Source organism: Scylla paramamosain, chromosome 10 (genome assembly GCF_035594125.1).
Source record: "Scylla paramamosain isolate STU-SP2022 chromosome 10, ASM3559412v1, whole genome shotgun sequence".
NCBI classification, from domain to species: Eukaryota; Metazoa; Arthropoda; class Malacostraca; order Decapoda; family Portunidae; genus Scylla; species Scylla paramamosain.
In genome coordinates, this window is record NC_087160.1 from 27,304,432 (window position 1) to 27,319,431 (window position 15,000).

Sequence of the window (15,000 nt, forward strand, 5' to 3'; positions counted from 1 at the left end):
AAAAATATGTTAGAGAAAAAGAAAAGTTAGTGTTAAGAGTCGGCAAGGAGGAGGAGGAGGAGGAGGAGGAGGAGGAGGAGGAGGAGGAGGAGGAGGAGGAGGAGGAGGAGGAGGAGGAGGAGGAGGAGGAGGAGGAGGAAGAGGAGGAGATCTCAGCCATCTAGCACGACTGTCGAACACGGCCCTGGGGAATCTAGCGGAGGAGGAGGAGGAGGAGGAGGAGGAGGAGGAGGAGGAGGAGGAGGAGGAGGAGGAGGAGATCTTAAGTGCAAGGGAGGGAAAAAAAGATGACCAAAGAAAGAAAATAAAGAAAGATAAAGTTTTAAAAAGTAAGAGAGAGAGAGAGAGAGAGAGAGAGAGAGAGAGAGAGAGAGAGAGAGAGAGAGAGAGAGAGAGAGAGAGAGAGAGAGAGAGAGAAAAAAAAAAAAATGACCAAAGAAAGAAAATAAAGAAAGATAAAGTTTTAAAAAGTAAGAGAGAGAGAGAGAGAGAGAGAGAGAGAGAGAGAGAGAGAGAGAGAGAGAGAGAGAGAGAGAGAGAGAGAGAGAGAGAGAGAGAGAGAGAGAGAGAGAGAGAGAGAGAGAGAGAGAGAGAGAGAGAGAGAGAGAGAATCAACGAAAATTAATGAAAGAAGATTGGGACAAAAACATGATGAACTAAAGATGAAAATTAAGGAAAAATGAGAAGAAAGAAATACACGAACAGCTATATTTTATTTGTGTGGTGGTGGCACAGTGTCACAGGGGCCACGGCAGGCCTCGCCAAGATGCCACACGTGATCAAGGCCTCGATTGCAAGTGTTCAGGTGAGTGGTGAGTAGTTATTACCTCTCTCTCTCTCTCTCTCTCTCTCTCTCTCTCTCTCTCTCTCTCTCTCTCTCTCTCTCTCTCTCTCTCTCTCTCTCTCTCTCTCTCTCTACACACACACACACACACACGATAACCACATAAATACTACAGCATAATAAACATTCCATGGGGAGCATCAAGTGTTTTGCTCAGCTGCACCCCAATCGAAGCACACCTGAGGCTGCTGCCCCACCACTGCAACACTAACCGTTCCCTAGGCAAAGGGCAGCGAGGCACCGCAGAGAGAGAGAGGAGAGAAAAAAATAGAAATACGAGGGAAAAGTGAATGAGGAGGGAAGAGCAACGTGTTTGTACAGAGGCTAACTGGAATAAGCGAGAGGTGTGTACTCCATCTTAAGCCTGGAAACATGAAGGAATTCAGCACTACTGGTTCATCCTACTATGCATCCTAAGCCGGCAAGGTCACTGTCTAAATATGTAACCCTTCCTGACTGCTCATGACAGCTTGCCACTTGTTACTTCAGGCACCCCGGATAAAAAGTTAAATAACTACAGGCAATAAAAGGTTTGATAGCTCGATACTTCGTTCTAAAGTGTACAGTTGCTTCACATTTCATGAAGCTTGGGAAGAAGCCATGGCAGAGTTGTGGGTCAATAAATAAGAAGTGAGTCAAGGGGGATGTCGCGTGGCGGGTCTGCCATGCACGAGGCACATCGGAATGGTTGGCACTGCTGACCTTCCGGCGCCGCAGCTCTGCGGTGTCCAACACTCCGGTGACAGGTGTGCTGACGTCACCCCCTGGCACAGGAGTATCATTACCAGCCGCCGTGCCCATCACGGCACCAGCTGGAGGGAACAGTGAACGAACGGGATTACATATAAACCCTAGTGAGCCAAAGCCTCGCCAGCGCCGCCTGCAGCAAGGTCTGCGAGGCGGTGGTTGCAGCGTGAGAGCAGCGATGACAGGCGTGACAGCATGACGTGACCACCGAAGCTGCTGTTCTGCGGTTATCTTTACGCAACGCCTTGGCCTGCTTAACGCTGGCCTGGGTGGAGGCGTGCGGCGTGAGGGGAGTAGCAATGTGTAATGAGACTAGGCCAATGAACTGCCTGACCTCTCATGCAGATGTAGGCAAGGCGGGGCGGGGCGGGGCGGTGGACACTGGGTCACGCACACCAGTCACCCCGGAATGTATCGACGCTCTACCTGGCCCTCGGTGTCCCACACCTGCCCTGCCGCGCTGCCTCCCTCGGCCTCCGTCCATTACTCGCTAATCTCAGCAAACACGAGGAGTGCTAACCCTTCCGGTGCCTCGCGCTTGTTCCTGACAACACAGCGGCACCAACCCTCGGTCAGAAGGGCGTGAATCTTCACGAGGGACCCTCTACACTCTCTTTCTCTCACTGCCTTGAGAATGTTCTACAGCCAGTGCACGGTCCACACCTCACAGTCCTGACTTGAGACACGCCCGCTCCTCGAGCTACCCCATAAATATCAGGTCATGTGAAGAATTCAGTCCGCTCAGGCGAACACCCACTTTTTCATAGACAGCAGAGACTCCCGGCACCATGACGACCTGGGGCGCGGCGTGAGACCCGCAGGCATGCAGCAGAGCGTCACGGAGGAGCAGGAGGCAACATGCTCCCCACCAGGCTTTCATTCAAAGCCTCGTCCTGTGCCGCAGGGCTGGGACGCCACACAATGCCCCGCTACCACCACTCATGCCCCTCACCTCTCATCTCTTGCCCATCTGCTGCGGGCGCTGACTGTGGTTTGACCTTGTATTCTGTGTCACGGATGCACGTGCCCCTCAACCCGAGGCGGGGCGGCAGCACGCAATATATCCCTGAGATAGGGAAAAAAAAAAAGAAAGAACGAAAGAAAGAAAAAAAAAGAACGTGACGCGACTCTTCTTGTTTCCTTGGACATCACCTTAAAAACGTATCGATCCCCGAGGTCAAACACACACTGCCAACAGTTCATCAGCCGCCCTCGATGAGGCACAGCCGCAGCGAACTAATCCCTGCACACTCCCCTTCGCCTCCCCCGATGCACGCCGGAAGGTCGCGGGGGAGGGGGTGAGGCCCTCGGGAGGTAGAGGAGGTGAGGGAACTGAAGGTGGCAAGGTGAGGGGTCGGGGGTCGCCACCTCTCGGCATTACAGAGGAACTCTCCTCCATCACGACAACAACTTCCCGCGGCAACTCTCGCAATCACACAGCCATTAACCCCCACACTTCCTCCCGCCGCCACTGGGAAAGGCATCCTCGGCCTCAGGGAACCTACACCGCCGCGGGATCCGTAGAGGACTACCCGCTCCAGCCACCACTACGCGGAGAGCGAGTATCAAGGAATAAAACGAAATAATGGAAAGGAAGAAGAATCGCGAGGAAACAGCAAGCCAGTTATTTTTGGTATGCGACAGATTAGGTTAGGTTAGGATGGACCGGATTAGAATACGTTAGGTTACATTAAGTTGGGTTGGGTTGGGTCTGGTTGGATTAGTTTAAATTATGTTACAATACCCTATGCTAGATTCGGTAAGCATAAACTAAATCTAACCCAGGATGAATTAGCCCAACGTCTCTTATGTAACCTAACAAATCCCAGAAAATAGATGGAGTGACCGTGTTCATGTGATCTCAAAGGTAAATAAAATAAAATAAAATAAAATAATAAACATATGAATGAAGAAATAAAGAAATAATCAGATAATAACACTACGGAAAGGGGTATTACTGACGTGCTTTCCCTGCCGCATTATTACACCGCGTCGCCACAACCCTGACGAGCACATCGCGTGCCTGGCGGGGGGCGACGGTCTGCCGGCGTGGCTTTGATACATGCCTGCCTGCACTGACACAGGTATTGACTGAAGGCTGAGACCTGCAGCTACCTGACAGCTGGACTAATTACTGCTAAATGAGCTATCTCTCTCTCTCTCTCTCTCTCTCTCTCTCTCTCTCTCTCTCTCTCTCTCTCTCTCTCTCTCTCTCTCTCTCTCTCTCTCTCTCTCTCTCTCTCTCTCTAACGGTAGACATGTAATCTGTGGAAGCAATGTTCTCGTCGGAAATAACCTCCAATTAAACCAATAATTAACTGCTTTCAGACTTCACCTTTCCTCGAGCACACACACACACACACACACACACACACACACACACACACACACACACACACACACACACACACACACACACACAGCGTCAAATGTGAACGAGGAGGAGGAGGAGGAGGAAGACGAGCAGAAATAAAAGGAAAAGGAAAATGAGAAAGGAGGAGGAGGAGGAGGAGACAACGCCAAAGTCTCTCTCACCCTCACCAAGCCAAGGACATTCTCACCCTAAGAAGTCCAAACCCAGCCCTACCTTCACCCTAATAATCACGTCATTCCCACTTCTATTTCTTTTTCATTACCTCTCCCCTTCGCCTTTTATGGTCTTCATATTCCTTCTGTCTCAAGGCTATTTTTTTTATCCTTTTACCCTTTTATTGCGAGTTTTCTTAACCTTCATTCTTGTTTATTTATTTCTACCGCCTTTAATTAACCCTTTGAGTACCAAGTGTTCTTTTTCCCCACAATACCTTACAACTTTTCAGACACCTGTTGTTATATTAGAGCATGTTAAGTATTCCTGTGGCCTAGAGAATGATGAATTAGTTTTTTATTCTATTTGCTCAATCTATCCATAATATATTCTTATACTGCTCTAAATGTTACTAAAATACGACTAGTGGTAATGAAAGGGTTAAGTGAAATTATACAAGTGTCAGATGATGTGTTATTTGTTATCATCGTTCAGTCAGAGTTTGCTATCATCATCATCATCATCATCATCATCATCATCATCATCATCATCATCATTATCATCATCACCGTCACTGTCACAACCACCACCACCACCACCAGTGCACACACCAGCCAGGCCAGGGCACCACAGTCACCCCACGAGCCACAAAGGTATCCGCGCCAGTAATCATTGCAGGACAGAAGAGAAAGTTTCCGCCACGCTTCTTCTGTTGCCATTCTTTTTATTACCGCTGCAATCCTCCTCCTTCTCCTTCTCCTCCTCCTCCTCCTCCTCCTCCTCCTCCTCCTCCTCCTCCTCCTCCTCCTCCGCCCTTCCTCTCTTAATGTTTTCTCCTTTCTTCCCACGCAATATTCTTTCGTCCTCCTCCTTCCTTTATTTTTCTCTTTGTCATTTCTTGTTTAATCGTATTGTTGGTTTATCTATTTATTTATGTACTAGTTTATTTGTTTTAGTTATTTATTGATTAGCTTGCTTTTGTTTTGTTACACTATTTAATTTTCATCTCTTTATCAATACCTATTTAAATTATTTTATTTACGTATCTACTATTATCAGCTTACTCATTTGGTTTTAACTATTCTTTTTTTCTTTTTTTAATATTACACCCTCTGTTTCATCTTTACCCCTTTACCATTACCTTTTAAAACGTCTGATCCTTTTTACCAAGCCTTACTCCCTGCCACTCATACCTCGCTCTATTCGCGCAAAGAAAATACGCAAGAAATGCAGGAAAGAGTAAAAAAAGTGGTGTTATTTCTCATCAATCTTCCCCTATCAGGACCTTCCAAATCTACGCGTCTTATCAACACTTCTCTATCTTCTCCCCACAAAGCTAAAATTCCTTGTGAGTATTAAGGCACAGCACTTCAGTCTTGTATTGTATTATCCTTTAATGCTTTCTTCCTTACAACTTATATCTTTACTACATGTCGTCAAGCCAATTTCCCAGTGTCAGTCAAGAGCTTCTTCAGATATTATTTGTGATAAGAAAATATCTGTTGATGGGAAAGAGTTTGGTGACAGGGAGAGATACAGGTGGTTGAAATAAGAGAAAATAATTGGTGAAGGAGAACTGTCTGGTGATATACAATACTTCTGACAACTGACAAGGAAACAAATTAAGAAATAAAAATAAACGCCTGGTAAAAGAACAATATAATCGCTTGGTGCCAAAAATAAGTTTGGTGGTGATGAAAGAAGAAAAACGTTTGTCAAGGAAATAACAGCTGGTGATGGAAAAACGTTTGTTGATAAAAAAAAAACATCTGGCAAACGAAAACGTTTGGTTCTTTAGGAAAAAATGGTTATTGGAAAAAACGTTTCAGAAGCGGAAAAAATAAACCATTCTGACAACAGGAAAACGAGTGGTTATAGAAAAAACGTTTTGTGATGGAACAACTTTGGCAATAAAATTATAAACATATAAAAAATAATTACAGACAGATAGCCAGCCAGCCAGCCAGAGAGAGAGAGAGAGAGAGAGAGAGAGAGAGAGAGAGAGAGAGAGAGAGAGAGAGAGAGAGAGAGAGAGAGAGAGAGAGAGAGAGAGAGAGACGAATGAAGTGGTGGAAGTTGGAAAATGAACACAGATATCATAACGGAGGGCGCGGCTTTCCGCTCCCACGCCCCCGTCATGGATTGTGTGTGTGTGTGTGTGTGTGTGTGTGTGTGTGTGTGTGTGTGTGTGTGTGTGTGTGTGTGTGTGTGTGTGTGTGTGTGTGTGTGTGTGTCCCCACTTTCCTTGCACTTTTTTTCCTTCTCTCATCTACTTACCCATATCTCTCTCTCTCTCTCTCTCTCTCTCTCTCTCTCTCTCTCTCTCTCTCTCTCTCTCTCTCTCTCTCTCTCTCTCTCTCTCTCTCTCTCTCTCTCTCTCTCTCTCTCTCTCTCTCTCTCAGCACGAACATGAATGCAGCGCAATATTTCAGACTAATAAGGCGACTGGCATCATTTGGGCTCAAGCGAAAGGCCAATTAACCTAAGCGGCGGCGGGAAGGGATTACCCGGGCGTGCGGCGTGACGATGGACGAGTGGGGAGGGTGAGGAGGATGGGAAAAGGAAGGGAAGGGAAGGGGAAGTGATGGCATGGGAAGGGTGAAGGGTTGGACAGGGAGGACAGGCAAAGGGAAGGGAAGGGGAGGAAAAAACAGATGTGGAGGGAAAAAAACGGGGAAACAAGAAAGGGTGATGGGGAAAGAATGAGTGGAAAGGAGAGATTTAGAAAGGGCAGAGGAAATGGTAGAGAAAGGAAGAAAAGTATGTGTTAGAGAAGAGAAGAGAAGAGAAGAGAAAAAGAGAAGAGAAGAGAAGAGAAAAGAGGAGAAGGGAAATAAATAGAAAATGTTAAATAGCACAACTGAAAAAAAAAAGAATGTAGACTAAGGAAAAGTGGAGGATACGAAGAGGGTAAGAGGAAAGAGAAAGGAAGAGAAGGAAAAAGAGAAATAGAGAAGAGGTAGTGAGGGAGGAAATGAGGAGCTGGTAATTATGCTGAGACATGGAGAATGAGAGAGTTAATCAAGAGGAGGAGGAGGAGGAGGAGGAGGAGGAGGAGGAGGAGGAGGAGGAGGAGGAGGAGGAGGAGGAGGAGGAGGAGGAGGAAACATGTCTGGTATTCTCCTTCATATTATTTAAGAAAAAAACATCAAAAGAAGATAACACACTGATAAGATTTGCATATGAAGATAAGACGAGAGAGAGAGAGAGAGAGAGAGAGAGAGAGAGAGAGAGAGAGAGAGAGAGAGAGAGAGAGAGAGAGAGAGAGAGAGAGAGAGAGATTCAGCAATTTGTCCTTTAACTTAATTTTTAGAACTGTTTAATCTCTCTCTCTCTCTCTCTCTCTCTCTCTCTCTCTCTCTCTCTCTCTCTCTCTCTCTCTCTCTCTCTCTCTCTCTCATTTCACGCAATTGAATTCTCTGCGTTTCCTCCCTTTCCCATTAATTCTTGCACTTCTTTCTTTCCTTTTTTTTTTTCCCTTTCCCTTGCATCCTTCCCTTCTTCTTCCTTTTCTTCTCCTTTCCTTTCGCTTCAATACAATCATTATATTCACCATCTACGTATCGTCTCTCCATCTGCATCATTCCTTGTATTCAGTCCACTTCCCTTCCTTTCCTCCTCTTCTTTTTCTCTTCTCCCTCTACAACGCTCTACACACACACACACACACACACACACACACACACACACACACACACACACACATACCAGAAACCATATACGTGATCGTTTTATATCAAATTATACGTGTGTGTGTGTGTGTGTGTGTGTGTGTGTGTGTGTGTGTGTGTGTGTGTGTGTGTGTGTGTGTAAGATACGCAGGTGTTCTAACGTAATAGGAACACCTGAGAGAGAGAGAGAGAGAGAGAGAGAGAGAGAGAGAGAGAGAGAGAGAGAGAGAGAGAGAGAGAGAGAGAGAGAGAGAGAGAGAGAGAGAGAGAGAGAGAGAGAGAGAGAGAGAGAGAGAAATTAGCCTTTATGAGTATGTGATTCAACAGAAATGGTTAAATTTAATACTTAACGTGACGTAAATACCACAAGTGTTGGTTATTCAGGCAGGCAGGCACAGGTGAACGCGACTCAGGTAAGACCAGTGAGTTTAGCCCAGGTAACCAGCCTTACTACGAGGATACAATGCAATGATTACTACAAATATTTGAATATCCTCCTTTTTTTCTCCTTTTCCTCCTTCCCCTCCTCTTCTTCTTCTTCCTCCTCCTCCTCCTCCTCCTCCTCCTCCTCCTCCTCCTCCTCCTCCTCCTCCTCTTCTTCTTCTTCTTCTCTTCCCCTCTTCCTACTTTTCTCCTCTTTCTCCTTCTTCCTTTCCTCCTCCTCCTCCTTTTTCTCCTCCTCCAAAGCAAATATTCCCTTCCTTTTCTCCCTTCCCTCCACCACCTACTCATATATTTACCCCTTTCATCATAGGTTTCTCTTCCCTCCCCCTCCCATCCTCCCTCCATTACCCCTCAGCCTCCTCTCCCAGGCCCGGTACGCCGCTGAGGCACGATAAGAGGCAGATATCAGGGGCTGCCTTGACAGGGACACAGGCAGGCGATAAGGCGTCCTTGCTGAGTGGCGGGAGGGGAAGAGGAGGAGAATTTTGGAATTGAAGGAATGGTGTGTGTGTGTGTGTGTGTGTGTGTGTGTGTGTGTGTGTGTGTGTGTGTGTGTGTGTGTGTGTGTGTGTGTGTGTGTGTAAACGGGAAGGAGACGATGGATATGTGTGAAGGTTAGGGATAGAAAGTAAGGAGTGATTCACTGACTGACTGACTGACTGACTGACTGACTGACTGACTGACTGACTGACTGACTGACTGACTGACTGAATGACTGATTGACTGACTGACATATTTTTTGCTCTTAAGTAAAGCGGACATACGGCGTTGCACATAAAGTAAAATAAAACCTAGCATAAAGAAATACAAAGAGATAAATAAATACATAAATACATAAATGACACGACGGCAAAAAATAAACAGACAATTTAAAGTAAAAAAAATACAATTCGCAACAGATGATACAGGAAAGACAAACCAACGGTTGCGTGGTTGTGTACAGGTGTGTGTGTGTGTGTGTGTGTGTGTGTGTGTGTGTGTGTGTGTGTGTGTGTGTGTGTGTGTGTGTGTGTGTGTGTGTGTGTGTGTGTGTGTGTGTGTGTGAGAGAGAGAGAGAGAGAGAGAGAGAGAGAGAGAGAGAGAGAGAGAGAGAGAGAGAGAGAGAGAGAGAGAGAGAGAGAGAGAGAGAGAGAGAGAGAGAGAGAGAGAGAGAGAGAGAGAGAGAGAGATGGACGTCTTTTACATAGGGCTTGTGGTGGGTGGAGTGGAGGTGGATGCCTGAGAAGGGTGCCTGGGGAATGTGCCTATGTGGGAGGCAGAGGGAAGCGTGGAGGGGGTGGGCGACGCTGTGTGGGGAGATGATAGGCACGTGGGGACAGGTAAATGGTAAGGAGACTCAGCTTCATGTTGAGGTGAGAGTGAGGCGGATATAAGCTCCACGTCACCACTGGGAGTCAGGTGGTAAAGACTGGCGGAGAGAGACCAGTAAAAGAATAGATGGATGCAGTTTACTGACCACAATGATCTGACAGGCCACACTGGCTTACACAGGTATGTTGTCATTGAAGGCTTCTTTTCGTTGGCCTTTCATCAAATACATTAAGATATTTGTACCCCTAAGATAAATAAAGTTGTCTATCTATCTATCTATCATCATCTTCATTCTCCCAGCAAGGCAGCAATGGTGGACCTCGACACACACCAGCACATGGAGCACGGGCGCCAGGTGCGAGGCCCAGCCAGGTAATCAGGTTTCACCCTCAGCTACACCCACTCGAAGGACACCTACACTGCCGCCTCCCACAGACACACGGCGGATCTTTCGACGCTACGCCCTCTCTCTCTCTCTCTCTCTCTCTCTCTCTCTCTCTCTCTCTCTCTCTCTCTCTCTCTCTCAACACACACACACACACACACACACACACACACACACACACACACACACACACTGTCAACAACAGCCCAAGCAGGTGAGCCAAGCATGACCTACACGGCCAAGAATGCACCGCTGCCACCGGCCTGCCGTGTTGCCACATGAGTTCCCTAAGGCTGCCTTGGCCACATCGGGCGCCGCCGAGAGTCCCTGAGCTACCTCTGGCCTGGCTCAGGTGTCCAGCCACTGAGGTGATGCACTACAGGAACATCATTATAAAGGGACCAAGTAACGACTACGCTTCAGCTGAACCTTGGGTAATTATGCACGTAAGACGTGTGTGTGTCAAATAATATTTTCAATGGACTATATTATAAAAATTTCAAATGTGGGCTTATTGGCTATTGTTATGTAACATTAAACATTTCATTGTATTTATGTATACTTAGTGTCAATCTCGTTGTTGTCAATAACCTATCTATCTATCTCTGTGTGTGTGTGTGTGTGTGTGTGTGTGTGTGTGTGTGTGTGTGTGTGTGTGTGTGTGTGTGTGTGTGTGTGTGTGTGTGTGTGTGTGTGTGTGTGTGTGTGTGTGTGTGTGTGTGTGTGTGTCCGTCATCGGCACCGTGTACCCAGCGACCTTCCCGGCCTATCCAATACCGGTCATCAGTACACCTGCCACACAACGGGTCTGGGACGTGTCACACACCTGTCTCACACTCTGGTGGACAACGCAGTCCTACATCTTTCCCATGTTGCTGCCTCGGGGCTGCGCACAGGCGCCGATGCTCACACACCGGCGGAGGCCTTGAGTGTCGGCCTGAACAGCAGTGAGGCCGCCCCGCCATTACTCGGACCGCCAGGGACGTGTGTGGGCTGCGGCAATTTCTCCCGGTAACTTTCTCTGCGGCGGCCACGAGTCCACAGCCTGCAGGTGTGGCCCACGCCCCTCGCGCCGCAGTCGATACGCGGAGTGACGCGCAAAACATCTTGCAGCGCGGCCATCACGGAGCCTTTGCGAACGTGCACACTCCATTAACAGATGGTTAGCTTAGGGGGAAAAAGAGTAGGAGGAGGGGGGAGGAGGAGGGGGAGGAGCCCATCATTACAACTCTTGGCTGTCCCCACCTGCTGCCGGTGCTCACTTTAAATATGTTTCCATCACGACAAGCTTGCTCGCGTGGGGCGGCCATTCATTCTCTCCCCCGGGCCAACCCATCCCGCCCTGCCCGCCCCAAACCACCTCCGCCGCCAACAAGTGCACCCACACCCCATACTACAATTACGGGCCCGTGAGCGGCGTTAACTCACCGCGGAGCCCCAGGTGGCGGCAGCAGACAGCCGCCGGAATGAAGAGTGAGTTAGGGGAGGTGTGGGCGGTGATGCATGTGTGGCTGTCTGCGTGGTCTCTGGGAGTGCGTGTGTGTGTGTGACCGCGGCTGTGGGAGTTAACTTGCCCTTCGGTGCACGACTCCCCTCACATGCCTTCCCCTTCCCTCTTTGAGCCGCTCTAACTCCGCATAGAAACGCCCCTTCCTCCCCACTGCCTTTGATGCTCCCTCACCCTCAGATCACTGCGTCCTTGGCTTTGGGGTGCGGCGCAGGCTGACAGCCGGAGGGGACCACGCACCTGCCCTGGCGTGTTTGCCTGCTGATAGACAACCGTGAAGGAAAAACACTCGATACCTCACTAAACCTGACGTCGTCTGACTTTATATACAGAACACTTCAACGTCACTGGGTACTTCATCTCAAAAACTCAGCTTCATATTTTTTTTTCTTAGATACCCATACTTAGGTTGCTTTTACATTTGTAGGTGAATCCTAGTTATCTTGTTATCTTACGTAGATAACATTGTGATCATTTCTTTACTCCTAAAACCTCGAATGATATTCACATTTTTTCTAACACACCTGGAGTGTTTTTTTATTTTTTTATTGTAGATTTATCTTAATTCATTATATTCTCTGCTTCACCTTTTATCTCTCCCTTTAATTAGTAAGTGTTGACTGAAAATTAATCACAACCCGGCCCTGAGCTCAGTGCGCGGCCCACACCAGCTATCACGCGCCATCACAGCCACCGCCCCGGGCTGTATACGAGGGGACGCGACGCCCTTACCAATTAATGGCCCGGATACCCCATTAGGCGCTCACCACTGTGGGGAGAAGAGACTATGGGGGGCGGGCACACACGCCTAATGGACACCTGAGAGAAGCTAACATCATTATAAAGGTGATTTCGTGGTCCTCTCCTTCACTATAATGCCTCAACCTTTGGTACAGCCTTGTTGGTGCTCTCTGTCCCTCTCTAACCTGCTTTTTTCCCAAGCCTTCCTTTACTACCCAGGCTCTCCTTCGCCACTCTCCTCCCATTTTAATTCCTCGCTCTCCCCCTTCTCCTTTTCCAATCCAGCCCTTCCTTGCTACGTGTGACCCGGGCAAGATCCATGGCCTTATCACCCCTACTTTCCCTTCCTCCTTCTTCCCTTCCTTTTCCAGACGTCCCTCAAGGCGGCGCCGCATGACCCCCGTTCCTGCAGCGCCTTAAATTCAATCAGTCGACAGACCACAAGGCTTCCCAATTTCCTGAACAACTCGTGTGCAGGTAAAATCAGCTGATCAAATGTAACACCAGGTGGGCGTTTGTAAGGTGGGCGGGGCGTTGTGAAATTAACATGTAAGAGTAACAACCTCCACCCTCCACTGTTTTTGTTGCTGCTGTTGATTACCTTATTAGGCAGCGCACCTGAGAGAAGCCCCGCGGCGCGCTACACCTGTCTCAGCCACTCAGCCCGTAATTAACAATGGTTAGACACTTTCGATACCTGTTATTTTTTCACTGCCCCACCATTTCAGCCTTCCATTAAGAAGCCTACAGCGTGCCGCTCATAACGGTAAAATCAACTACCGTAAAAGTCCACTTGGGCGGGTCCCGTCTGCCTACCTGAGGAGGTGATTAACAGGCGCACAACACGAACCTGAAATGAAAAGGAAAATAATTAATTCACAGCTTATTAAGGGGTCCTGGCTTATTAGGGAGGAAAATAATAGTAATGATAAAAATAATAGCTTCACGGATTGCCACACAGGAACACAGGCATGGAAATAAGGACGAGGAGAAGGATAATTACCCAGCAGTGCACGAGATAATGACTACAGCAAGAAGATAAGCACAAGCTCCAGGGACAGGTGCGCCAGCCAGCCTCCCTCTCCTCATCAACAGGGAATGGAGAGAACCCTGCCTCTTATCTCCTGCGTGTACATCCCTGCCTCTTCCCATCTCCTCCCTATCCCCCTCTCTCTCCCTCTCTCTCTCTCTCCCTCTCTCTCTCTCTCTCTCCATCTCCCTCCACCAGCACGCTGAGGTAGCTAACAACTCAATTGAGCATCATGACCTACGTCCGGTGCAGGGAGGGAGAGTGGGAGGGGCGAGGAGGAATGAAGAGAGAGGGAGAAGCACCACCTGTAAGACGCCGCCCACCCGCCCGACGCCCTCTATTCCCTCCTCCTCCACATAAATCTCTCTCCTCCTCCTCCTCCTCCTCCTCCTCTCTCACAATGCATGTTCCCCCATTACAGACAAATTACGTGTATCTCTTGCATGAGCACGTGCTTCTCTTGCATCACACACACACACACACACACACACAGACACAGAGACACAGAGAGAGAGAGCCATGGGCCACGCCTCACGCAACAAAACGTGTGACATATCTCTCTCTCTCTCTCTCTCTCTCTCCTCTCTCTCTCTCTCCTCATCCTCTCTCTCTCTCTCTCTCCTCGCCCACGGCCTTCACGACCCGCTAAACTTTACCCCCCGATCAATCTTAAGGTAATTTTTCTTAACTTTTTGTAAACACGAGTCGACAAATTTCGTTCCGCCCACTGGATCTTCCCGCCACTTGCAGAGAGAGAGAGAGAGAGAGAGAGAGAGAGAGAGAGAGAGAGAGAGAGAGAGAGAGAGAGAGAGAGACGAGAGAGAGAGGAGGAGAGAGAGAAACATACAATTACTTGGGAGACAGAGAGGACTGAGAGAGGAACCTGCTACTTCGTTGTACCAGTTAAGGCCACTCGTTATCTAGATGTTGATGTACCACTCCCACCCCCCAAATCCCCCCCCCCTCTCTCTCTCTCTCTCTCCTCCTCTCTCTCTCTCTCATCTCTCTCTCTCTCTCTCTTGTACCATTCCTGTCCTTATCCTCTCCTAATCCTCATCTTTTCTCTCTCTCTTATCCCTCTTCTGCATCTCTCCTTCCATCTTTATTTTTCTGATATTTTTTCCCAGTTCCCTGTTCTCTCTCTCCCTCCCTCTCTCTCTCTCTCTCTCTCTTGCTCTCTCTCTCTCTCTCTCTCTCTCTCTCTCTCTCTCTCACTCTCCCACACTACCACGACCTGTCCTTTCCCCTTCCTTTTCTTCCCTTCCTGCTTCCTTCCCATGTCATTCCCCACAAGTTCTCTCTCTCTCTCTCTCTCTCTCTCTCTCTCTCTCTCTCTCATCTCTCTCTCTCTCTCTCTCTCTCTCTCTCTCTCTGACTCCATCTCATACGCAACATAACTTAGGTAGGTAGCTCGACTCTCCCTAATATATTCCTCCCTCTTCTCCCTTCCTTCTCCTCCTCCTCCTCCTTTATCATATTTTCTTTGTCTCTTTCCTTCACTCCACCCTAACCTCTCTTATTCTTTCCCCTCAGTCTTATATATATTTTCTCATTTTCCTCCGACGTAATTTAGCTTCCCCTCCCCTGTCTCTCCCCTCCCCTTCCTTCCCCTCCCCTCCTCCTGTCGCAGCTTGGCACCCTCCACCTTGTCCTTGGCGGGTATTTAATCCATCACAGGAAAAGCAGGAGACAATTTTCAGCGGTGATATAATAAGGGCTTGTTAATGGCCCAGACTGAGTTAATCGAGGCCGGGTCGGGATCTCTCTCTCTCTCTCTCTCTCTCTCTCTCTCT

General features: G+C 48.3%; 1 protein-coding gene across 2 annotated transcripts in view; it reads right to left on the minus strand.

Annotated features, from left to right (window-relative positions):
• The window catches only part of LOC135104459 (CLIP-associating protein-like), an 87,173-nt gene that overhangs the window by 22,164 nt on the left and 50,009 nt on the right, over positions 1-15,000 (minus strand). The window contains exon 3 of one of the 2 annotated variants that reach the window (XM_064011927.1): positions 11,129-13,027. The exons of the other annotated variant lie outside the window; for it this stretch is intronic. Within the exon in view, the coding sequence (XP_063867997.1) occupies positions 12,950-13,027 (78 nt within the window). The 3' untranslated portion in view covers positions 11,129-12,949. Of the gene's footprint in view, positions 1-11,128; positions 13,028-15,000 lie in introns of those variants that run through there. 2 annotated transcript variants of the gene reach the window in all.